The 25,074-nt window shown below is 44.7% G+C and overlaps 2 protein-coding genes across 6 annotated transcripts in view; one reads left to right on the top strand and one right to left on the bottom strand.

Annotated features, from left to right (window-relative positions):
• The window catches only part of LOC115147425 (nucleus accumbens-associated protein 1-like), a 14,135-nt gene extending 11,936 nt beyond the window's left edge, over positions 1-2,199 (bottom strand). For 2 of the 3 annotated variants that reach the window (XM_029689666.1, XM_029689665.1), the window contains exons 1-3: positions 2,002-2,198; positions 1,039-1,281; positions 224-442 (exon numbers count right to left, since the gene is read on the bottom strand). In XM_029689666.1, the coding sequence (XP_029545526.1) occupies positions 224-442; positions 1,039-1,281; positions 2,002-2,127 (588 nt within the window). In that variant the 5' untranslated portion in view covers positions 2,128-2,198. Of the gene's footprint in view, positions 1-223; positions 443-1,038; positions 1,282-2,001 lie in introns of all 3 variants that reach the window. The other variant, XM_029689667.1, reaches the window with a different exon arrangement.
• A 3,788-nt stretch (positions 2,200-5,987) lies between these two features.
• Positions 5,988-25,074, top strand: LOC115147424 (tRNA (guanine(26)-N(2))-dimethyltransferase). Of its 3 annotated transcripts, none has more exons than XM_029689662.1 (16): positions 5,988-6,135; positions 14,951-15,337; positions 17,445-17,634; positions 17,812-17,999; positions 18,462-18,577; positions 18,700-18,812; positions 19,053-19,201; positions 19,351-19,434; positions 19,524-19,593; positions 19,677-19,811; positions 20,545-20,630; positions 20,731-20,839; positions 20,952-21,028; positions 21,310-21,429; positions 23,359-23,517; positions 24,597-25,074. In XM_029689662.1, the coding sequence occupies exons 1-16, from the start codon at positions 6,104-6,106 to the stop codon at positions 24,748-24,750; spliced, it is 2,169 nt and encodes a 722-aa protein (XP_029545522.1). In that variant the 5' UTR covers positions 5,988-6,103; the 3' UTR covers positions 24,751-25,074. The 3 variants fall into 3 exon arrangements, with proteins under 3 accessions (XP_029545522.1, XP_029545524.1, XP_029545523.1); XM_029689664.1 differs by having other exon boundaries at positions 5,989-6,135; positions 23,400-23,517; XM_029689663.1 differs by lacking the exon at positions 5,988-6,135 and adding an exon at positions 14,019-14,211.

Here is a 25,074-nt window from a genome sequence, read left to right on the forward strand (position 1 = left end):
AGGCAAGTTAGCCGCCTAACTCATTGATCCTTCTTTGTAGTACATTCCTCTGCTCTATGAAAGACCTGACGTTCCACTGAAGATTGCATCCTCTCCCAGATAAGATATATAATCTCGAACACATTTTATTTTTTTGCCTTTCTTTAACCAGGAAAGTAATTGAAAACATTTAATTTCTAGTCCATTCCTCCACTATGACAAATAACATTTTTTGCCAACTCACCTGCTGTGTCTGTGGTGTGGGTTGTGGCGTAGTCCCACTCTGCTCTGTCTTCACCCTTGACACCAGGGGGAGGGGTGTCAGGCAGGAGGCGGGCCTACATGCTGCCGTGGAAACCACCCCAGCCCCTCCCCCTGTGGTTTGAGTGACAGGGCTCTGGGGCTCGGAGGGCGGAGTCTCTTCTGCGTGAAGACCCTGGGAGTCACAGCTAGGGGAGGAGACCTGGAGGAAGAATACGCAAATGAAGAGGTAAATAAATCTGAGAAAAATATGTAAAATATTTAAGACTATGTAAAGTGGGAACTAGAAAGCTATGACAAGGAGAACCGTAGCCTAATGCAGGGGTAGGCAACTAGATTCAGCCGCGGGACGATTTTTGTTGGAGCGAATGGTCGGGGGTCGGAAAATAATTGTAATTTGCACACTGCAAATTGACCACAGCAAAGGCCAAAAAGAGATGATTTAAAAATAACAATAATTTCATACCTTGATTACATTGAGACATGATCACGTCTTGTATTTTGTGAAGGAATACTTGGGAACAGATTTCCTAAAATAAACAATGTTTAGCTGAATTCCTGGTGATTTTACAGTTTCTTTTTTATACCAAAAACTCAAATAATAAATATATATTTACTATAAACTTTTTTGGGGGGGAAGGGGGGGGCAAAAGAAAACACCTGTTGCCGACCCCTGTCCTAATGAAACAATCCACTTGTGCTGTCAGTTGCAGTCCAATTATCTCCCAACATCTACCTATGGTGATCATAGCAGTTGGCAAGACAGCACAAACAGGTTGCTATGGTTACACTAGGTACCTTAAGGAAGAACTCTGTGCCCTTCTCCATGATCTGCTGAATCTGCAGGAAGCCTGCGGTGTACATGAGGAGGAACTGGTCCCCCACGTTCATGCTGAGGCGGCCTGTGTAGCAGAAGGCTAGGATCTGTTGGAAGCTCTGGGGCTGGACGGCCGGGGGGAGCTCCACCACACTGCTCTTCCCTCCAGCGTTGAACAGGTCCCGGAAGTAGGAGCTACTGGCCGCCAAGACCGCCCGGTGAGCCTGGGGAGGGACGGAGAGAGGAAGGGGTGAATACATATACAGCACACAGGCTTCTTTTTAAACAAACTTGAGGTACAACCAGAGAATATTTCACCAGGTTTCTTAACCCTAATCAAAATTCAGGCATTATCAGGTCAATCTTGCCTAACAGTTAACTGTGTTTTGGATCAGCCATCGCCCTAACTTGAAGGTTAGTGCGATGGCTGAGGTAAATAACGGTCAGTTTATTCAAAAAACAACATTGATGTTTATCTTCTTTTTTTTTTACCCCTTTTTTCCTCCCCAATTTCGTGGTATCCAATTGGATAGTTGTCTCATCGCTGCAACTCCTGCACGGACTCGGGATAGGCGAAGGTCGTCCTCCTTAACACAACCTAGCCGCACTGCTTCTTGACACAACGCCCATCCAACCTGGAAGCCAGCCACACCAATGTATCAGAGGAAACACCGTACACCTGGCGACCTGGTCAGCGTGCATTGCGCCCGGCTCGCCACAGGAGTCGCTAGTGCGCGATGAGACAAGGACATCCCTGTCGGGCCAAACCCTCCCTAACCCGGACAACAATTGTGCACCGCCCCATGGGCTTCCCGGTCGTGGCCGGCTGCGACAGAGCCTGGGCTCGAACCCAGAATCTCTGGTGGCACAGCTAGCACTGCGATGCGGTGCCTTAGATCACTGCACCACCCGGGAGGCCCACATTGATGTTCATTAACTCCTACCTTGAAGGCGTGTCCCTTGACAACCACGGAGACGTCGCAGTAGAGCCCCTGGAGCCTCTGCTCATTGAGACACTCCAACACGTTGTTGCCAAAGTTAGGGATCGCCATCTGTAGCGTCTGAGCCATAACGCTCTAGCCCAGCACCACCGGGTCTATAACAAGGAGAGAAATGTTATATTAGGTCTGGTCTATGTCATGACTATGTCATGTAGGCTACAAAGTTAGGGATCGCCATCTGTAGCGTCTGAGCCATAACGCTCTAGCCCAGCACCACCGGGTCTATAACAAGGAGAGAAATGTTATATTAGGTCTGGTCTATGTCATGACTTAGTCATGACTATGTCATGTAGGCTACAAAGTTAGGGGTCATCATCTGTAGCGTCTGAGCCATAACGCTCTAGACCAGCACCACCAGGTCTATAACAAGGAGAGAAATGTTATATTAGGTCTGGTCTATGTCATGACTATGTCATGTAGGCTACAAAGTTAGGGGTCGTCATCTGTAGCGTCTGAGCCATAACGCTCTAGCCCAGCACCACAGGGTCCAATAGCAGGGAGAGAAATGGTGATATAGATCTATGTCATGTACGGTATATGTTATGGATCGCTTCCTGTTTGTTGTTGTTTACTGGAGAGGCGAGAAGGGGGGGGGGCAGAGGGAAAAAGGGTGAGAGACTGGGATTGAAATAAGGAGAGTGATGGGAGGGAGGGGGATAGAGGGATGACTAATGCACCTTTAATAAAGAGCGCTAGAAAGAGAGCTCATTTTTCTTAAATAGCCCATTAAGTTTGTCTCATTCATTTCAAATAAACATTTTCCAATTCTGCGGTGGGTAACTAGCTTTTGTCCTACTTCGTTGTTTTGAATTAGATAATTATTCAGTTTTGTTTGGTTTGTTGCCATCCAGCCTTGATGTGTCAGATCACAAGGAGAAAGAATGGCTGTCAAACTTGCCTCTCCACAAAGAACCCTTAAAAGTTCTCCATTCTTTTTGACGACTTGCATTGAAGAAGACTGCCACAACTTTAATTGACTGGCGACACATAAGATGCCTTTTAATTTAGATTATTTTTAGAGCACTAACTGTGTAATGAACCACATGTGACTGGGAATCAATGGAAAGGCCACGGCCATGAGCCACTAGGCTTATAAAAAATAAAAAATAAAACACTCCGATGGGGATTAGGCCTATTTAATAACAAGGTCAAGCAAAGCTAATTTCATCAACACTCATGAGATTAAACAATGAACGGACCTATATGTTGTCCTTAAAGACAGCTACTCAAGTGCCAACTGAAGGAAAATAGCCTAAAAACAAACGTTATTTTATTTCCTAGGACCTTGGCTAATTAAGATCTATGATCTTGCTCTTTGCATACACATTTGTATCTGCGTAAGTTAATATACACATGTATTTCTCCATTAAAACTATATAAACAGAGAAAGAACGCATAACAATTTACCTACTGCCACTGCACAAGATAAGAGAGCACGCTTTCAACTTTTCAATAATTATTCTCACAACTAACAGTTAAAACAGGTTGACCTTTATATTTAGCCTAGTACATTTCCTTATCATCAAACTGAGAACACATTGCTTAATTTTGATTGGAGGAATGCAGAATAGACCCAATCAAAACGACCACCTAAACCCATCATCACATTAGGTTCCATTTCCTCTGGGGCCACAACATCCAAGAACATAAAGGCAGTTCATTTAACTGATTTGACCTCTAACCATCTACCTAACAGTAACATTATATGGCCACACGTCACCACCACACAATGTTTATGTCAGGGTTATGTGAGGGACAATAATATTACATCATCTGAATGAAATTCCATATTTTGCCACCTGAATTGAAGTTTTACTTTAATCAAAGAAAAAATATTTATACTCTATTCAACCTCTAACCCCCCCCAGCCGTAACATTATAAAACAACACACCACCACAAAACGATTAGTCAGACAGGATTATATTATGGGTTAAGAAACTAAATGTTATTTTTTGCTGATGCCACCTTGTTTTTATTTTGTACAAGCATATAAAAATCTATGAATACGCGCACATTCAGCTATCTAATCACATACAAATGTAAAAATATGTTTTATATAAATTATAGGCATGGCTGTAACCAACAATCAATCAATCAAATACTATGATATTCAATTTCCTGGTTTGGGAGGTGAAAAGGTAGCCACAGTTAGCAAGTAGCAAGCTAATGCTAATTTGATGTTAACCAAATTAAAATGTCCAATTCTTAAACGTCCAAGTCATCAATTGAACATTGTCAAGTAAAAGTATTTGCTTATTTACTTGAAAACATTTGCTTTAAAGAGTCAAAAATGAAGGAATCTACTTTGCATCAACCGGCATGTGGCTATATTAAGTAGCTAGCCTCCCAAGAGCACGAATAATATTAACTTTAAACGGAATATACTGTACATCAATGAATCATTAATAGGTCAATCTCACATCGAAGGATAGCGGGAGAGACTCGTCGGTGCCCGCCAAGGAAAGACTAGAGGCCTGAACAGCGGTAGAACAGCCAGACGGAGTGGGCAGAGAGAGCTGTCCGTGCCCCGTTGTCTGCCAGTATCTTTGCCCCGTGAGATTCGGAGCGCTCGGGCTGGCACGGGCCGGGGGGCGACGGAAAGACTGGACGGTTAGATAACAAAAAAATACTTTATCACCGGTTCTCTCTCTCTCTCTGTTTATGTCGATACAGCCCTTAATTTATCAAACTAGCTAAAAGACAACGTCACGAATTGAGTCACAAAAATAGTAGAACAAATAAAATATTCAGGAGTTCGCATCACCCGCCGCTCTCGCTCGGTGCCAGTGCTGTCGGTTAGAGTTACCTCCTTGGGCCTAGGCTAGCTACTCCGGATACACTGTACTTTTTATTTCGGGTTAGCCCATCGCATAATGTAACCCGGCGCTAGCTGAGTTATCACCCAAATTCATTATTTGTCGCCCGAAACAATGGATCATTCAATTAAAGTTTCGTTTAGTAAAAATCTGAATTTCTAAATATTTTAGTTATTTTGGGGAGGTAGCTTGGGGGGTGGTCCCCAGTCAACAGGTCAATCCGGGACAAACGTAGGCAAGCAACTGGGGGGGCGAGTCAGACTGAACCGTGCATGCTTGCAGCGAGTGGTGATATAGCTATTAGCCTAAGAGTTCCTGCAAGCCAAGACACCAATTTAACCTGAACACGCGATGTACATCAACCCCCAATCGCATTAAGCATTTCTGTTAGGAGTAGACTCATTCTACTGGGAAAATGTCACTCTTCAACGAAACATCCAGGTAAAACCCGCGTTTCAAAAGTTGAGGAATAAAGGAGCGAGAGAGAGCGCGGAATGCTGTGAACTCACCGATGAAAGGCAGGCTAGGCAACCCGTGGTGTTTGCAGGCAGTGTGAGTGTGAAGCATAGACGGTAGCTATATAGCCACTAAAGTGGTTAAAGTTTTGTTGGTGCTGCTGTTCGGTGTTCCAACTCAGCCCATCCCCCACCGCACACCTTCCCCAAAACAATAGCTAACTAACCCGCCCACTCCCCCAAAAAACTCACACGGAACCGCTCTCAATTCCTCCCCGAAGAAGAGCCACTTCACAACAGCTAGCCGCCGCAACCACCTCGCCGACTTCCCGTGTCCTTTCTGACCCTGGTAAAACTCACCCCCCCTCACTATATTCCGTTGGAAAGTGTTTCAATGGAGTAGTGCAGAAGCGTTCAGTCCTCTCCCTCTCTACAGGCAGCCATTCAGTGTGTGAGCACAGCACAGGTGGAGAAACAGAGCGCAGAGCTATCGAGGGAGCCCAAAACGGTACCCAGAGGTGGAGGAAAAGACCCCAGAGCTAACCGATCTCTCAGACAGAAAGCGTCCCCAACCAACCCGGATGCCCCTGTCTGTCTCCACCAACTGCCCAAATCAAATCACACACACATTTTCCGTCTCTCCCATACCTGTGGAACTCCCTCTTGTCCAGACAGCCCAGTTGACTGGTGATTCAGAGTGGAGATCGACGGGAAGCCGCCGGTAACGCTTAAATCTCCTCCCGGGTTGGATTGAGAGCTTGCTGCGGTGCTGAATGTGCTATTTTCGTATGTCTAGACTTCTCAGGTGAGCCCCTAGGCGTCTATAGTACGCGCACAGAGTACAAACTACCATCTGCATTCAAGCAATGGGAAAAGCTATAGAGCTGCCTAGATACAGTTCTTTCTTACTGTCAAAATGCATCTTTCTTCATCATGGCCATAATTGTTGTTAGACGAGCGCCACCTCCCGCTTTAGATGTTAAATAATGACAATTAATAATTTCATAACAATTCATAATTCTCTTTAATCATACGTATTATAAATGTTTTAGCCCTGACGCGTTCAGTGTATCACTTGAAATCTTGATGGCAATGATAATTGTCACGTACATGCTGCTGCATACAGTGCTAGAAATGAAGAAAACTTGTGAAGAAATGAGGTATCTGTCAAACTAATAGGGATCTCTCATCGCCAACATTTGATTGCTTCTTGCCTCCTAGTCCTATCGTATGCGCCTCATATGACCGCAATGGAAACATAATATAAAGCAACATTAAAACCCTTCTAATTTTATCAACAGTATCACATTTAGGCCTATTGAGTTAAGGCTTTTCATGTCACTTTTTAAAATGTTCTTCTTCGCACATCCAAGGCATGGAAAGTAGGCCAACCGCCGGATGAATGACCGCTCTGTCCTATGTCTTTCTATTACAAAAGACATGTTCATTACAATACACCTTAGCAAAATGTTTTGCAATGGAACACAAACTCAGATAATCTCTCCCCGTTTCAGTCCATTTGGTGCAAAATGAATATGACCCAGTTATGAGAATTCTCTCATAGAATTAGGAATTAGTAACTCTATATAGAGCTGCACAGTGAAGGTGTCATAATACCCATAAAACCTAGTGGTCAAACAGGGAAAAGGTTTCAATCATTTTTCCACCATTCATTTTTCCCCCCATAGGGGATTTTGAAACACAAAAAATAAGGTCTGTGTTTCATGTAGGCTTACCCTGGCGTGACGTTTTGATAACCATATAAATCTGTGTCGGACAAGGTGACTCTTATCAATATATTCGTCTCTGATTCGAAAATGCTTATTAGCATCAAAGTAGACATACAAGACTACAAATCCCTGCAAGCTCCTGCATGTCATCTCTAGCTGAAACCTTTGCTAACAGGTATTGTGTCAATTTAAAACTTGCACAAGACAGTTCACAGAATTGTCAATTTAAGACATGTTGCCAATTTATGAATTACTACGTTTAGCTAACATTATATAGTTAATCCAAAGATTGTTACCTTTGCCTCGATTCGGCAGTCTCATCCAGATCAATATGGCATTTGTAGTTCTTTATTAGCAGCCAGTTAGCAGTTCATTTTTTGGGGGTAAATACAGGTGAAAATATTGATAAAAGTCAACTTGTCCTCAAGAAATTTCCACAGTTATCAAAACATCATGCCAGGGTAAGCCTACACGAACCACAGCCCTTATTTTATGTGTTTCTAAAAAACCCAATGGGAAAAATAACTGGTGGAAAAACGATTGGAACCCTTTCCCTGTTTGACCGCTAGGTTTTATGGGTATTATGACTCATACTGTGGTACTCTATATGCATTCTCTTCTCTCATTCGAAACGTGGGGGGCAAGAAATGTGAATTGTTTTGCTCTCAAGAAAAGGGCACCATTGAAAGCAGTGATTACTGGGGTAGCAGTAAATGTAAAAGTTGACTAAATGAAGGGTTCCCGGGGTGTTTGTGATGCTCGTCGTTTGAATCCTACAGACGAAGAACCATATATGTGACAATTTTTCCATTTTAAGATAATCAGTTATTTTTATATTATTAATTGTGTGTACCACATTAGGTGTTTTATGGTTGACAAATAATTCACCATACTCATATCTTCCAACAACAATTGATATTATTTTGTTATTTCAAAAAATACTTATTTTATTGGTGTTTTAATTTTTAGAATGTGGAAGAACAGTATATCTCCAGCGATGATTTCAGTTTGTGGAAGAACAGTATATGTGACATTTTGCATGACACTTGTAAAATGTCCTTTTTTAACACCTGATATGATGTTTTAAGTACTTTCAAGTACAGATGCCCTTCATGTAAATAACTTAAATGCAATATGTAGTTAATTAATTCTTTCTGCACGTCGTGGAACACGCTCTTCCCTGCAGGATACAGTGTAACGTTACATATAACTAGCTAGCTACTATAGCCATGTCGAATCATCCGGTGGATGGACAAAAAGTAGCTAGCTATGTTTCTTCTATAATCTAGCAATAACATTTGTAACGATAGTGTATAAATTAGTAGCCAACGAACTTTAGCTAATATATTTTCTCTATAGTTACAAATTAGACAACCCAGAACATACATGTTAGTTACTGTACTCTATAGCTAGCTAGCTTGATTGTTTGATATACGGTTCTTCCACATACCTCTTTTGGACAGCTTTTCACTGTTTTTTCTTGACCCTTACGATTTGTATAGGGTTTTCCCGCATTCCGTAAGATCTTCCTTTGCCTGTCTTTCCATTCTTTTAGTTTTGTTTTACGTTTCTTTCCCACATTTCGGCGATTTTCATCAGCAACAGAAAAGTTGTGCGCTTGTCCGTCCATTCTGAGTGGTGCACATAAACGGTTATTCCACGAGAGCCTATCTTTAAATTAAAAAATATTGTTAATTAGCGCGTGGAAAGCTTGTGAAACCGGTTCACTATAGAAAAAGGATGTCCAATAATGATTTTTCATGTATATCTCTTTTTTTTGAAAAATGTCACATATACGGTTCTTCGTCTGTAGGATTCGTTTGGTGCGACGCAGACAGGGTGGTGTGAGTAGTGAAACAGAAGAGTCATTGTCTGTTCTCTTTGAGTTTGATGTTGAGTCTTTGCCCGACAAAGTGATGTTAGGATATATAAGTTGTCCTGTACAAGCTTTTGTGCCGAATACATTACATTGTTACAGGTGTCAAGCTTATGGGCATGTGGCAGCAGTGTGTAGGAGAGAGGTTCCTAGGTGTGAGAAGTGTGCAGAAGGGCATGAGACAAAGGAATGTGTAGCATTGGGGAAAGTAGTGGTATGTGTTAATGGTAGGGATGCCCATGGGGCTGGGGATCAGATTTTTTTTAATTAAATTTTTATTTATTTCACCTTAATTTAACCAGTTAGGCTAGTTGAACAAGTTCTCATTTACAACTACGACCTGGCCAAGATAAAGCAAAGCAGTGCGACAAAAACAACAACACAGAGTTACACATAAACAAATGTACAGTCAACAACACAAGAAAAATCTATGTACAGTGTGTGCAAATTTAGAAGATTAGGGAGGTAAGGCAATAAATAGGCCATAGAGGCTAAATAATTACAATTAGAATTAACACTGGAGTGATAGATGTGCAGATGATGATGTGCAAGTAGAGATACTGGGGTGCAAAAGAGAAAAAAGATAAATAACAATATGGGGATGAGGTAGTTGGGTGTGCTATTTACAAATTGGCTGTGTACAGGTACAGTGATCGGTAAGCTGCTGTCATGACGTTGCCCTCTTTGGGTACAGCGAGCACTATTCCCCCCTCCCTCTGCACCATCCCCCTACCTCTGCACCATCCCCCTACCTCTCTCTCTCTGTTAAACTCAGGCTGCTCTGGTCAGAGAGGTCGTATATTCCTGGAGGAGAATCCTGCCTCAGGGCCAGACAGTATAGAGAGAGTGAGTTTCATAGAGAGAACAAAGGAATTTCTTCCACCTCACAGAACTGGAGGTCCGAACAATATTTATGTTCTGGAGAATGTATAAAAGATCGGTGAAGAATCCAGCTACGAACTGGTCCGTTTGGTACAATTTTGTGAAACTCATGAGAGACAATACGGCCACATTACCATAACGCTGTTTATACAATAGCCTCAGTTATGAGGCTTACATCTAATTGTTGTACAAAATGAATGAGTAAAGATGATACTATTTGTGAAATGACGGATGCTATGTAATGATGTTAATGTGAGAGAATTGTATTTCTGTTTAAAGTTTCACTAAGTCATTGGCACGCCCCCAGGGGCACAGACAGGACCCGGGCGTCATGAGACAGCCCTTTTCTATGTTCCGAATAAAATCCCCACCTGGGTTTTCTATCACCAGACCAGCCTACCTCGATTTCCACGAGAGGGCCAAGGTTTGAGACCAGACCAGTACCTCTATCACAGAGGGCAATAAGGGTCTGAGTAGATTGCTGAATCTTTTAACCATCCCACGTGGTTAAACTCTTAGACTATCGATACCGACAGAAGAACAAGTCTTTGATATTAATTACTAGTCTGCAGCTAGGAATTCGGTATCATTGAACGCGAAGACCGACAACTGCCAAAACATCTATTCTATAATGACATGAATGAATGTTACTCTGAACTATCCATTCTAACCGAGAGAGAGAGCGAGAGAGAGAGAGAGAGAGAGCGAGCCGACAAACTAGCCAACAGAAACGACACATTGAGCGTAAATATTTATATTGATTGCAATTATTCCTGAATGAGTGAGCGTTCATGTGCAAAGGATTAGCATTTCAATTGTTATAATTATCAACTTTTTAGTCTCTTATCTTTCGCGCCCTTCTCAGTCCCTCTGTCTAACAAGCCGCCATGCCGGTTTAGCCCACTAGGGCACATTCCCCTATCATTTCTTTGTAACCATATCTACTTGTTTGTTTGTGTTATGCTTTTCTGTGAATTACTTAGTTAGTAAATAAATGATTTTAAGACAATTGATGTATGGATGACTCATAGTGAAGACTGGGTTCGTGCAGATAACCAACAATTTACGACGTTTGGAATGAGACTAACGTGAAGTAAAGAATAATTTATTGATCAGTTATTAAAATATCTGAAAGTTATATTAGGAAAATTATAACTTTGTAATCTGAATATTTTCCTTGGTGCCCCGACTTCCTAGTTAATTACAGTAACATGATTAAGTAGTTTAATCACGTAATAATAATTACAGAGAATTTTTGATAAAGATTCATCTTCAGTTTAATGATGCCAAAGACACGACACTGCTCTGACAGCTGATGCTTAAAGTTAGAGAGGGAGATATGAGTCTCCAGCTTCAGTGATTTTTGCAATTCGTTCCATTCATTGGCAGCAGAGAACTGGAAGGAAAGGCGGCCAAACAAAGGATATGATGACAGAGTCGGAGCAGGTCTTTTTGCTGATGCCATGTCACATTTTGTTTTTTTTATATGACATTCTTTTTTTGTGTGTCAATTTCGAACAGAGTTACACATGGAATAAACAAACATACAGTCAATAATACAATAGAAAAGGTATATATACAGTGTGTGCAAATGAGGTAGGATAAGGGAGGTAAGGCAATAAATAGGCCATTGTGGCGAAATAATTACAATATAGCAATTAAACACTGGAGTGATAAATGTGCAGAAGATGAGTGTGCAAGTAGAGATACTGGGGTGCAAAGGAGCAAGATAAATAAATAAATACAGTATGGGGATGAGGTAGGTAGATAGATGGGCTGTTTACAGATGGGCTATGTGCAGTGATCTGTGAGCTGCTCTGACAGCTGGTGCTTTGAAGCTAGTGAGGGAGATATGAGTTTACAGCTTCAGTGATTTTTGCAGTTCGTTCCAGTCATTGGCAGCAGAGAGCTGGAAGGAAAGGCGGCTGAAGGAAGAATTGGCTTTAGGGGTGACCAGTGAAATATACCTGCTGGAGCGCGTGCTATGGGTGGGTGCTGCTATGGTGACCAGTGAGCTGAGATAAGGCGGGGCTTTACCTAGCAAAGACTTATAGATGACCTGGAACCAGTGGGTTTGGCGACGAATATGAAGCGAGGGCCAGCCAACGAGAGCATACAGGTCACGGTGGTGGGTAGTATATGGGGCTTTGGTGACAAAAACCGATGGCACTGTGATAAACTGCATCAAATTTGCTGAGTAGAGTGTTGGAGGCTATTTTGTAAATGACATCGCCGAAGTCAAGGATTGGTAGGATAGTCAGTTTTACGAGGGTATGTTTGGCAGCATGAGTGAAGGATGCTTTGTTGCGAAATAGGATGCTGATTCTAGATTTAATTTTGGATTGGAGATGCTTAATGTGAGTCTGGAAGGAGAGTTTACAGTCTAACGAGACACCTAGGTATTTGTAGTTGTCCACATATTCTAGGTCAGAACCGTCCAGAGTAGTGATGCTGGGCGGGCGGGCAGGTGTGGGCAGCGATCGGTTGAAGAGCATGCATTTAGCTTTACTTGCATTTAAGAGCAGTTGGAGGCCACGGAAGGAGAGTTGTATGGCATTGAAGCTCGTCTGGAGGTTAGTTAACACAGTGTCCAAAGAAGGGCCAGAAGTATACAGAATGGTGTCGTCTGCATAGAGGTGGATCAGAGAATCACCCGCAGCAAGAGCGACCTCATTGATGTATACAGAGAAAAGAGTCGGCCCGAGGCTTGAACCCTGTGGCACCCCATAGAGACTGCCAGAGGTCCGGACAACAGGCCCGCCGATTTGACACACTGAACTCTGTCTGAGAAGTAGTTGGTGAACCAGGCGAGGCAGTCATTTGAGAAACCAAGGCTGTTGAGTCTGCCGATAAGAATGTGGTGATTGACAGAGTCGAAAGCTTTGGCCAGGTCGATGAATACGGCTGCACAGTGTTGTCTCTTATCGATGGCGGTTATGATATCGTTTAGGACCTTGAGCGTGGCTGAGGTGCACCCATGACCAGCTCGGAAACCAGATTGCATAGCGGAGAAGGTACGGTGGGATTCTAAATGGTCGGTGACCTGTTTGTTGACTTGGCTTTCGAAGACCTTAGAAAGGCAGGGTAGAATAGATATAGGTCTGTAGCAGTTTGGGTCTAGAGTGTCTCCCCCTTTGAAGAGGGGGATGACCGCGGCAGCTTTCCAATCTTTGGGGATCTCAGACGATACGAAAGAGAGGTTGAACAGGCTAGTAATAGGGGTTGCAACAATTTTGGTGGAAAATTTTAGAAAGAGAGGGTCCAGATTGTCTAGCCCGGCTGATTTGTAGGGGTCCAGATTTTGCAGCTCTTTCAGAACATCAGCTATCTGGATTTGGGTGAAGGAGAAATGGGGGAGGCTTGGGCAAGTTTCTGTGGGGGGTGCTGGGCTGTTGATCGTGTAGGGGTAGCCAGGTGGAAAGCATGGCCAGCCGTAGAAAAATGCTTATTGAAATTCTCAATTATTGCAGATTTATCAGTGGTGACAGTGTTTCCTAGTTTCAGTGCAGTGGGCAGCTGGGAGGAGGTGCTCTTATTCTCCATGGACTTTACAGTGACCCAGAATGTTTTGGAGTTGGTGCTTCAGGATGCACATTTCTGTTTGAAAAATGTCCCGTGCGAGAGAGGCAGGTTGAGGTTTTCAGGGTTAGAGTATTGCAGAAGTTGTCATATGCTGAGGCAGTGAAGAAAGTAGAAGAAGATGAGTCATGGGGGAGGGATCCTGAGAGGAGTGGTGTGAGTAGTAGATCTGTACCATCTGTACAGAGGGATAAATCAACAAGTGATATGTTTCAGTGAGACTGGATTTTTAGCATTTATAGTAATGGTTATCAACTACTGCAGGGATGGAATGTAAGTCATAGAAAATTGAGGTTGTGGTGGCAGCTGCAGAGAGGTATTTGGGTGTGCGAGATGTGACATCAGAAGAGTTACAGGGTGTGTTAAGTGATGGTGTCCCATCCTTTCAGGTTGTTGGCCTGAGGTAGGACTAAATAGATTTACATAGTGGAGGTGGTGGTATTTTATAATTATTTTTATTTGTTAGTGAGTGTAGTGTTACATTGTAGGGTATTTGTATCTAGATTTTTTTCAAGCAAAGTATAAGCGAGTTGTAATCCAGTCTAGTAGGTGGCGGTAATGCAACATGTATTGGATACTTACCGCCGTTAAACCTCAGCGAAGAAGAAGAATTGGAAACGCGTTTTTACCTTTTTCTGTTTGGTTCTGCGGGATTCTGTAGTTGTGGTCCATGCATGTCTGCGTCCATGTGTTAACTTGAGTTTTGCAACAAATAGCTAGTGAGTTATTACCGTTGTCATACAGTAAATATCCAAAATCATCAAATACAGCTACATTTTAAGTTGTCAGCTTGGGAAAGTGCGCCGCAGATAAGGTAATCGTTTTTATCATACTTGATAGCTAAATACCGGTAGCTAGCTAGTTAGCGCTTAGGCTCATTTCAAAGCAGTCAGTTAGTTGGTATTGTGAACTTAGCCGGTGTCAGCATGTCAAAGTTGCAAGTGTTTTATCATAACTTTTATGGTGTGAATGTTCAATGTTAGTTAGATTGCTGGTGTGTTTTTTTCTCTCTGACGAAACAAGCTCTGACTACTTTGAAGGGGGTGCGCCCTGGTTTATGTAGCTAGCTTGCTACCTTAGCAAGCTGCTCTGACTTCAGCTCAGGCATCAGTAACGTTATAGACCATCTTTGCTTCAAGCCATGGTTTAGCTAACAGTCTTTGTCCAACAGCTCATTTTCTGTGTGTGTTGTCAGTTCATGCTCTAGTCTAAACTGTGGAGGAAGAGCCCTAAGTCTAACCAATATCTTTTTTTCCAACAGCACTGAGTAACCTAGCCCAATATGTACTCTAACTTTACTCCTTAAGGTCCTTAAGGAGACCTATGTTATTTTCAGAGGTATAATTTACGTCCAGATACAGATGGAAAATATACACTTACTGTAAACTGCAAGCGATGCATGTTAATTTTCAGACTGAGCATCTGGTCTCATATCAAACCTCCCCCGGACAGTAGATGCCTTCGTCTGATGACTCTTATGTGTAATGGGACTGATAGTCAATGGCTGTGTGACCACTGTGACCATTATAACACAATGTTGTCATTTCCTCCAGGACTGAGAAGTGTCCTATGCTGATCATCACTGCTCGGCTACTCCCCCTCTTACCTGGACCCTTCACCCACCAGAGGATTCTAAGGACAGCTGGCAGTGTTGCCTACAGGGGACTGAGAACCATGGAGCCCCTCAGGGCCCCTCAGGATCCACAAGTTAACACCACCCTGTCTAGGGTAGACACCAAGCCTCAGCCCCCTACTTCTGGAGCCCCAATGGAGGGCTTGAACCCAACTCCAGCTGCCTCAACACCTGACCAGGAGATGCCCCTGACAATAGGGTTGTTGCCAGGGGAGACAGTTGTCAGGGAGGGCAAGGCGGCCATATTGTTTCCCAGTGCCAACGAGGTGTTTTACAACCCTGTGCAGGAGTTCAACAGAGATCTGACGTGAGTTTGACTGATGGGGCGTATTCACTAGGAAGTAAACGATACGGAGGGACCTACCTGAATTTGTCCAATAGAAACTCTCACACAGTTTGCTTTGGTGTGCACTTACGAATACACCCATAATGGTCCTTTATCCCTTAACTGGCCCAACGTTCAGTTCAAGGCTGCGTTGTCAACATACACCTTATCCCTGGACATATTATGGGATATATGCATACAATGCAATTTGGATGTTTTCCTATGGGTCTGTAAACCTTCAGTTGAAGAAACTGTATTCAACATAGCTTATGTAGAGCTGAATCTGCAAAGAAAGTATAGCTATGGTCAGAGCCATGTATTTACACTGAACAAAAATATAAACGCAACATACAACAATTTCAAAGATTTTACTGAGTTGTCAGTCAATTGAAATAAATGATTTAGGCCCCAGTCTATGGATTTCACATGACTGGGAACACAGATACTTAAAAAAAAGGTAGGGGCGTGGATCAGAAAACCAGTCAGCATCTGGTGTGACCACCATTTGCCTCATGCAGCGAGACACATCTCCTTCTCATAGAGTTGATCAGTCTGATTGTGGCCTGTGGAATGTTGTCCCACTTCTCTTCAATGCCTGTGTGAAGTTTCTGGATATTGGTGGGAACTAGAACACGCTGTCGTACATGTCGATCCAGAGCATCCCAAACATGCTCAAAGGCTGACATGTCTGGTGACTATGCAGTCCATGGAAGAACTGGGACGTTTTCAGCTTCCAGGAATTGTGTACAGATCCTTGCGACATGGGGCCGTGCATTATCATGCTGAAACATGAGGTGATGATGGCAGATAAATGGCACGACAATCGACCTCAGGATCTCCTCACGGTATCTCTGTGCATCCAAATTGCCAACAATAAAATGCAATTGTGTTCGATGTCTGTAGCTTATGCCTGCCCGTACCATAATCCCACTGCCACCATGGGACACTGTTCAAAATGTTGACATCAGCAAACCGCAAGCCCACACGACACCATACATGTTATCTGCCATCTGCCCGGTACAGTTGAAACCAGGATTCATCCGTGAAGAGCACACCTCTCCAGCGTGCCAGTGGCCATCAAAGGTGAGCATTTGTCCACTGAAGATGGTTACGATGCCGAACTGCAGTCGGGTCAAGACCCTGGTGAGGATGACGAGCACGCTGATCACCTTCCCTGAAATGGTTTCTGACAGTTGGTGCAGAAATTATTCACTGTGCAAACTCAGTTTCATCAGCTGACATGGTGGCTGGTGTCAGACGACTCCGCAGGTGAAGAAGCTGGACGTAGAGGTCCTGGGCTGGCTACACGTGGTCTGCGGTTGTGAGGCTGGTTGGATGTACTGCCAAATTCTCTAAAATGACGTTGGAGGCAGACGTTGGTCAATTCTCTGGCAACAGCTCTGGTGGACATTCCTGCAGTCAGCACGCCAACTGCACGCTCCCTCAACATGAGATGTCTGTGGCATTACTGTGTGACAAAACTGCACATTTTAGAGTGGCCTTTTATTGTCCCCAGCACAAGGTGCGCCTGTGTAATGATCATGTTGTTTAATGAGCTTCTTGATATGCCACCTGTCAGGTGGATGGATTATCTTTGCACAGGATGGTACAGGGATGTAAACAAATTTGTGCTCAATTTGAGAAATAAGATTTTTGTGTGTATGGAACATTTTTGGGATATTTTATTTCAGCTGATGAAACATGGGACCAACACTTTACATGTTGCGTTTATATTTTTGTTCATTATAGATAAAATAAATTAGTGGCGCAGCGGTCTAAGGCACTGCATCACAGTGCTAGTAGGCATCACTACAGACCTGGGTTCGATCCCAGGCTGTATCACAACCGGCTGTGATCGGGAGTTCCATAGGGCGGCGCACAATTGGCCCAGCGTCGTCCGGGTTAGAGAAGGGTTTGACCGGGGGGGCTTTACATGTAGGCCGTCATTAATTAAGAATTAGTTCTTAACTGACTTGCCTAGTTAATTGAAGGTAAACTGTATATGGCTCAGGCTATGGTAGCTAGCTGGTTGTTCATCACAGGTATACCTGTTTCATCTCATATCTCCGTCTTACCCCCTTCTCTCCAGGTGTGCGGTGGTTACAGAGTTTGCCCGCGAGCAGATGGCCCGGAGGGGGGTGAAGGTGGTAGTGCCAGGGGAGAAGGAGAGGGTGGTGGTCAATCTAGCTGATGAGAAGAAAGAGGAGACAGAGATGCCGACAGGGGAGAAAGGAGGAGAGGAGCCGGTCGTAACTGCTTCAGTGGGGGAGCACTGTAAGGTATGAAAAAGCGCGTGTGTCTGTGCTTGCATCCATGTTCTAACCCTACCATTCTCCTCTCCACAATGTTTGCCAGTGTGTTTGTGTTCTAACCCTACCATTCTCCTCTCCTCCATCCAGAATGATCTGCCAGTGTGTTTGTGTTCTAACCCTACCATTCTCCTCTCCTCCATCCAGAATGGTCTGCGTGTGTTGGAGGGTCTGGCAGCGTCTGGCCTACGCTCTGTGAGGTTTGCTCTGGAGGTGCCTGGTCTACGTAGCGTCACGGCTAACGATTTCTCAGCCAAGGCTGCTGCCCTCATCGCACGCAATGCCCAGCACAACGAGGTCACACACCTACTGCAGGCCAGCCAGAGAGACGCCAGGTTGGTCTCTCTCTCCTTCATTTATGTCATTCTGTTCTTCTCTTATTTTCTTTGTTCATCTGTGCTCACTCACACACTCAGACAGTCTTCTTGAAGTCAAACTATCATTCTCCATTTGATCTTTTCTTCTTTCTCCCTATTATTCATTCTCTCTACCTCTCTTTCGATCCACCTTTCTCTCCTACCCTCTGTCTCTTCCCCCCCATCGTGTTAATCCCTCCCTGTCTCGTTCCTCCAGCGTGTTAATCCCTCCCTGTCTCATTCCTCCAGCGTGTTAATCCCTCCCTGTCTCGTTCCTCCAGCGTGTTAATCCCTCCCTGTCTCGTTCCTCCAGCGTGTTAATCCCTCCCTGTCTCGTTCCTCCAGCGTGTTAATCCCTCCCTGTCTCGTTCCTCCAGCGTGTTAATCCCTCCCTGTCTCGTTCCTCCAGCGTGTTAATCCCTCCCTGTCTCGTTCCTCCAGCATGCTGATGTATGAGATGCGGGGGAAGAAGGACCGCTATGATGTCATAGACCTGGACCCCTACGGAAGCCCCGCCCCTTTCCTGGATGCCGCCGTCCAGGCCGTCGGTGAAGGAGGTCCGTAGATGTCCGTCAGTTATTCCCTCTGCTTAACTTAACATGTTTCTGTGTCAGCGACAGATACATTGAGTGCGTTTTCCAGTGTGGTTTTACTAAAAACGTGTCTGTCTCCCCCCCAGGTCTGTTGTGTGTGACGTGTACTGACATGGCTGTGATGGCTGGTAACAGTGGGGAGACCTGCTACAGCAAATACGGCTCTGTCTCCATCAAAGCCAAGTACTGTCACGAGATGGTGAGGAACGCTGGGCTAAACTGTATTCCAGCAGCGTGTATTTTCAACTAAAACTGGATGCAAGAAAAACCTTGTTGGAAGAATACGTGTGTAGTAGGAGGAACATTTTAGGGAAGTTGTGTGAATACATTTTGAGTAGAAGTTTGAGAGTTTAGTCCCTGCTGTGTCGCTTGTCTCATAACTCGCCTTCTCCACCTTCCCTCTCTCCCTCGCCACCCCCTCTTCTCCCTCCTCCGCCAGGCTCTGCGTATCATCCTGCATAGTCTGGACCAGAGAGCTGGTGTGTACCAGCGCTACATCCATCCCCTGCTCTGTGTCAGTGTGGACTTCTACATACGAGTGTTTGTCAGGGTACACACTGGACAGGCCATGGTCAAAAACTCAGCAAGGTATGGACACATATACACACACACACCGTAACACAATACTTTATCTAGACATAGTCTTCATAACGGATTTTAAAGTTGTTATTCTGAAGATATGATGACATTACACCGGTCATGACGTGTTGATTGGTTGATATTGTGTTGTGTTTCAGTAAACAAGCGTTGGTGTATAACTGTGTAGGCTGTGGCTCGTTCCACTTCCAACGACTGGGCAAGAGGACGACTCAGGGAACACAGTAAGACACTTTCTCTATATGGGTTATTCCTGTCGAGTTGGACAACTTGTGTGTTAATGTTTCTCTCTGTGTGTGTGTGTGTGTTTCAGTATAAAGTACTCTGCAGCCACTGGACCGCCGGTCGGAGCAGAGTGTGAACACTGTGGATACAGACACCAGGTGAGGACACACACACACTCTCTCAAACTCTCTTACTTTCTCACGCATTCTCTCTGAAACCGTCTCTCCCTCCTCCTCTGTAGCTTGGTGGTCCTATCTGGGGTGAGGCCCTCCATGATGTGAGCTTCGTTCAGAAGGTTCTATCTGCCGTGTCTGGGAACCCGTCCCGCTTTGGAACCGCCCGTCGCATAGAGGGCATGCTCAGCATGGTCACAGAGGTGAGAGGTTAGGGGTCATAGAGGGCAAGCTCAGCATGGTCACAGAGGTGAGAGGTTAGGGGTCATAGAGGGCATGCTCAGCATGGTCACAGAGGTGAGAGGTTAGGGGTCATAGAGGGCATGCTCAGCATGGTCACAGAGGTGAGAGGTTAGGGGTCATAGAGGGCATGCTCAGCATGGTCACAGAGGTGAGAGGTTAGGGGTCATAGAGGGCAAGCTCAGCATGGTCACAGAGGTGAGAGGTTAGGGGTCATAGAGGGCATGCTCAGCATGGTCACAGAGGTTAGGGGTCATAGAGGGCAAGCTCAGCATGGTCACAGAGGTGAGAGGTTAGGGGTCATAGAGGGCATGCTCAGCATGGTCACAGAGGTGAGAGGTTAGGGGTCATAGGTCTACAAGAAGCAGTCTGAAATGCACTTTATATTATTACATGGAATAAGACATGGGGAGCCTTTTCTCAACTGCATGCTGCTCTTCTTCTCAAAACCCATTGGAGGAGAAGGTTAGAGGTGAGGGACTTCTCTTTCTCCTACAATGGGTTTTGAGAAGGAGGCGAGGAGAGCGGAGGTGAGGAGTATGCAGTTGAGATTCTTCCATTGATGCTTATCCAAGGTTAGTTTGGGCTTCTCACTCTTAATGGTAGGATTGGGAGAAAGGGTCAGCTGATCTGAGGTCTGCCTAAGATGAGCCAGGTGTAATGTCCAAACTTTAACTTTTGTCTCTGTGTGTCCAGGAGCTGGAGGACGTGCCTCTGTACTACACAGTGGACAACCTGAGCAGCACTGTACACTGCAGCACCCCCCCTCTGCTCCAATTCAGGTCAGACATACTCTCCCTCTCATATAAGACTGTCTTGTCTGATTACAGAAAATACAATCTCTCGCTCTCTCTCTCTCTCTCTCTCTCTCTCTCTCTCCAGGTCGGCTCTGCTTCATGCAGGCTACAGGGTGTCTTTGTCTCATGCCTGTAAGAATGCTCTAAAGACGGACGCTCCTCCCAGGGTCCTCTGGGACGTCATGCGATGCTGGGTAAGACACAATGCACCATGGGAACCATTTCAATACGGGATGAAACCGGAAGTCCAAGTCCCAATCCAGGTGTAGATTTGACTGTATGTGGTGGTTATCTTGTATCCCGCAGGAAAAGTCCAATCCAGTGAAGAGAGACAGACTGTCAGAGAGCAGCCCTGCTCACCACATCCTCAGTACTGAACCCATGTAAGTCTGGGACTGAACCAACTGCCTGGGAGGTGAAGATGCCAGTACTGTTTAACATAGAGATGGTATAATGTAGTGATGAATAAGATGATGGATATTAGGAAAAGGTAGGTGTACTGAAAACAAACACTGAAATGCACAAGCCATCATGTCCTGTCTCTCTCATCTCTCCTTCTCTCTCTCCCCCTCCCCCATCTCTCTCTCTCTCTCTCTCTCTCTCCTCTCTCTCTCTCTCTCTCTCTCTCTCTCTCTTCTCTCTCTCTCTCTCTCTCTCTCTCTAGTCTACAGGCGTGTTTTGATGTGAGGGAGGATGCCAACCCCCAGTCCCGCCGTCGCCACCTCACCCGCTTCCAGGAGAACCCTGAACCTTTCTGGGGGCCCAAGGCCCGCGCCAATGCTGGGTAGGATACACTTATTAGTACTAACCCCGTCCTTGACCCCTAACCCTCAGGCCAGCTGGGGGCCCACGCCAAGGCTGGGTACGGACCCTCAGCCACTAATTAATACCAACGCCGTCCTTGACCCCTAACCCTAACCCTCAGGCCAGCTGGGGGCCCAAGGCCCACGCCAAGGCTGGGTACGGACCCTCAGACACTAATTAATACCAACCCCGTCCTTGACCCCTAACCCTAAACCTCAGGCCAGCTGGGGGCCCAAGGCCCACGCCAAGGCTGGGTACAGACCCTCAGACACTAATTAATACTAACCCCGTCCTTGACCCCTAAACCTCAGGCCAGCTGGGGGCCCAAGGCCCACGCCAAGGCTGGGTACGGACCCTCAGACACTAATTAATACTAACCCCGTCCTTGACCCCTAACCCTAAACCTCAGGCCAGCTGGAGCCCAAGGCCCACGCCAAGGCTGGGTACAGACCCTCAGACACTAATTAATACTAACCCCGTCCTTGACCCCTAACCCTAAACCTCAGGCCAGCTGGAGCCCAAGGCCCACGCCAAGGCTGGGTACAGACCCTCAGACACTAATTAATACTAACCCCGTCCTTGACCCCTAACCCTAAACCTCAGGCCAGCTGGAGCCCAAGGCCCACGCCAAGGCTGGGTACAGACCCTCAGACACTAATTAATACTAACCCCGTCCTTGACCCCTAACCCTAAACCTCAGGCCAGCTGGGGGCCCAAGGCCCACGCCAAGGCTGGGTACGGACCCTCAGACACTAATTAATACTAACCCCGTCCTTGACCCCTAACCCTAAACCTCAGGCCAGCTGGAGCCCAAGGCCCACGCCAAGGCTGGGTACGGACCCTCAGACACTAATTAATGATGATCTCAACATGAAGTTAGCTAAATAAATATTTCTAGAGTATTGGTTTAAACCTCTCCCCATTGTTTCTTCTTTCCGTCTCTATCTCTCCACCTGCCTCTTACTGTGCTCTTCCCTATATTATCTCTCTCAACATGTGTTTACATTGCCAAAGGAAGTGAAATAGATCATCAAAAGTGAAATAAACAAAAAGTGAACTGTAGATATTACTCGCTCAAGTTCCAAAAGAATAAATCATATTAAGTCATATTATGTCTATATACAGTGTTGTAACGATGTGCAAATAGTTAAAGTACAAAAGGGAAAATAAGTAAATATGGGTTGTATTTACAATGGTGTTTGTTCTTCTGATGGCATGCTGTGGTATTTAACCCAGTAGATATGGGAGTTTATCAAAATTGGATTTGTTTTCACATTTTTGTGGATCTGTGTAATCTGAGGGAAACATGTGTCTCTAATATGGTCATACATTTGGCAGGAGGTTAGGAAGTGCAGCTCAGTTTCCACCTCATTTTGTGGGCAGTGTGCACATAGCCTGTCTTCTCTTAAGAGCCAGGTCTGCCTATGGCGGCGGCCTTTCTCAATAGCAAGGAAATGCTCACTGAGTCTGTACATTGTCAAAGCTTTCCTTAATTTTGGGTCAGTCACAGTGGTCAGGTATTCTGCCACTGTGTACTCTCTGTTTAGGGCCAAATAGCATTCTAGTTTTCTCTTTTTTTGTTAATTACTTGACACATTGGAAAGAATTATATTTTTAATTTCTCATGATTTGGTTGGGTCTAATTGCGTTGCTGTCCTGGGGCTCTGTGGGGTCTGTTTGTGTTTGTGAACAGAGCCCCAGGACCAGCTTGCTTAGGGGGCTCTTATCCAGGTTCATCTCTCTGTAGGTGATGACTTTGTTATGGAAGGTTTGGGAATCGTTTCCTTTTAGGTGGTTGTAGAATTGAACGTCTCTTTTCTGGGTTTTGATCATTAGCGGGTATCGGCCTAATTCTGCTCTGCATGCTTCATTTGGTGTTTTCCTTTGTATACGGAGGATATTTTTGCAGAATTCTGCATGCAGAGTCTCAATTTGGTGTCGCTCTCCTAGTGGTGGAGGTATCTCATCAGACCTGGAGGACAGGAGGAAACAGGGTCAAAACAAGAGGAAGAACCAGATCACAGACGCCACCCAGCTTAAGAGCTTCCCCTGCAAGAGGTTCAGGAAGGTATGGGAACACTATATTCCTCACCACACCCTGTAACTCTAGGCATTACACAAGATTCAGAAAGTCACAAGAGCTTCCCTTGCAAAAGGTTCAGAAAGGTACAGGGAAACACCCCACAATAACCATATAGACATAGTAGAATTGTAAGGCTGCGTTTACACAGGCAGCCCAATGCTGATCTTTTTACAATAATTGGTATTTTGACCAGCTCAAAAAAAAAAAAAAGATCTGATTTGATTTGTCAAAAAGGCTATTAGTATAAAAAATCTCCGAATTGGGCTGCCTGTGTAGAGGCAGCCACAGTAATGTTTCACAGGAGCTTTCTCTTTGGTGAAATGTTCTGAAGGGTGTGAGCACACTCTGTTCTTTTCATAATAACACTGTCGGCATAGTAACCGTACACTACCAGAGAACAAGGTGTTCTATCTCCCAGCAACAGACAGTGGCTCATTAATTATTAATCATCATAACACTTCAGCTATTATTACGGATACATTTTCCACACAATAATAAACCTTCTAAACTGGCATTGTTAAATACTCGTTATTGGCTTGAAGGGCATTCCATAGCTTGCAATATTTCCCTACGGTATATCCGCACGGTAGAATTTAAGGGCTATACATATTTTGTTTGAGATGCTTTTTAAACTAAGACTAATTGGGAAAAGTATTGTTTTAGTTAGAATTTCATAATAGCCAGCTAAGACTAATGGTTGGGTTGGCTAAACTAGCAAGTCTGTTAGCTACAGTAGTTGCCTTGGTAACTAAGCAATCTAGTAAATTTGCTAGCTACTTCAGTGGATGTTGAACACATTTTCTAGTGGCAAATATGTTAAATTCTAGCCATGGTGTAAAAGAGAATTAACTCTGGGCTCGATGTGTTCTGTGGGAAGTGATGCAATGCCATGGAAGGTCAGTTTCACTCCACTAGTGTCTAGTGGAACAGCTTCCATGGCATTCATTATTTACCATAGGACACACAGCCCCTCATTATGTCTTACATATCATTTGCATATACGTTTTGCCCCCTTCTGTCCCCCTCCCTCTTCTGTCACTCGTTCCCTCTCTCTCTCTCTCCAGGGTAAATGCACACACGGTGAAAAATGCTGTTACTCCCATGACCTGCAACAGACTGACAAGATGGAGTGATGATGGAGCGATTCCTTCCTCCTCTCTTTTCTTCCCTCCCACTCGGTATCCTCATGTCCAGCTCCGCAGAATATGTCCACTGTAAGGTATACTGGACACAATCATGGCTAAGCAACCAGGTGAAACTCCAGGCCCCAGACATAACTAACTTTGAACTCCGGGGTGAAGTTTCCCCCTTGGTACAAATCTAGGATCAGCTTCCCCTCCCCCAATCCTCTACATTACCATTAGTGGGGAGACTGCAAAACTGACCCAAGATCAGCATCTATGGGCAACTTCATTCCACAACATTATGGGATGTCTAGTTAGCCCTGTATTGGAAATACCCATACTGGCTTCATACTGAAGTGAAGCATCAATTGTTTTATTTATGACTGTTGTGACAGTCTAATAAAAGTCTTTATGGCAA

The sequence above is a fragment of the Salmo trutta genome, chromosome 14 (assembly GCF_901001165.1).
Source record: "Salmo trutta chromosome 14, fSalTru1.1, whole genome shotgun sequence".
NCBI lineage: Eukaryota > Metazoa > Chordata > Actinopteri > Salmoniformes > Salmonidae > Salmo > Salmo trutta.

What these genes read in the sequence shown, in the direction of transcription:
- LOC115147424 (XM_029689662.1), top strand. Translation starts at nt 6,104, where the DNA reads ATGTGCTATTTTCGTATGTCTAGACTTCTCAG. An exon ending in CCAAGTACTGTCACGAGATG is followed by an intron (nt 18,813 to 19,052) that starts GTGAGGAACGCT and finishes CTCCTCCGCCAG; the next exon opens with GCTCTGCGTATCATCCTGCA. An exon ending in AAGGCCCGCGCCAATGCTGG is followed by an intron (nt 21,430 to 23,358) that starts GTAGGATACACT and finishes ATATTTTTGCAG; the next exon opens with AATTCTGCATGCAGAGTCTC.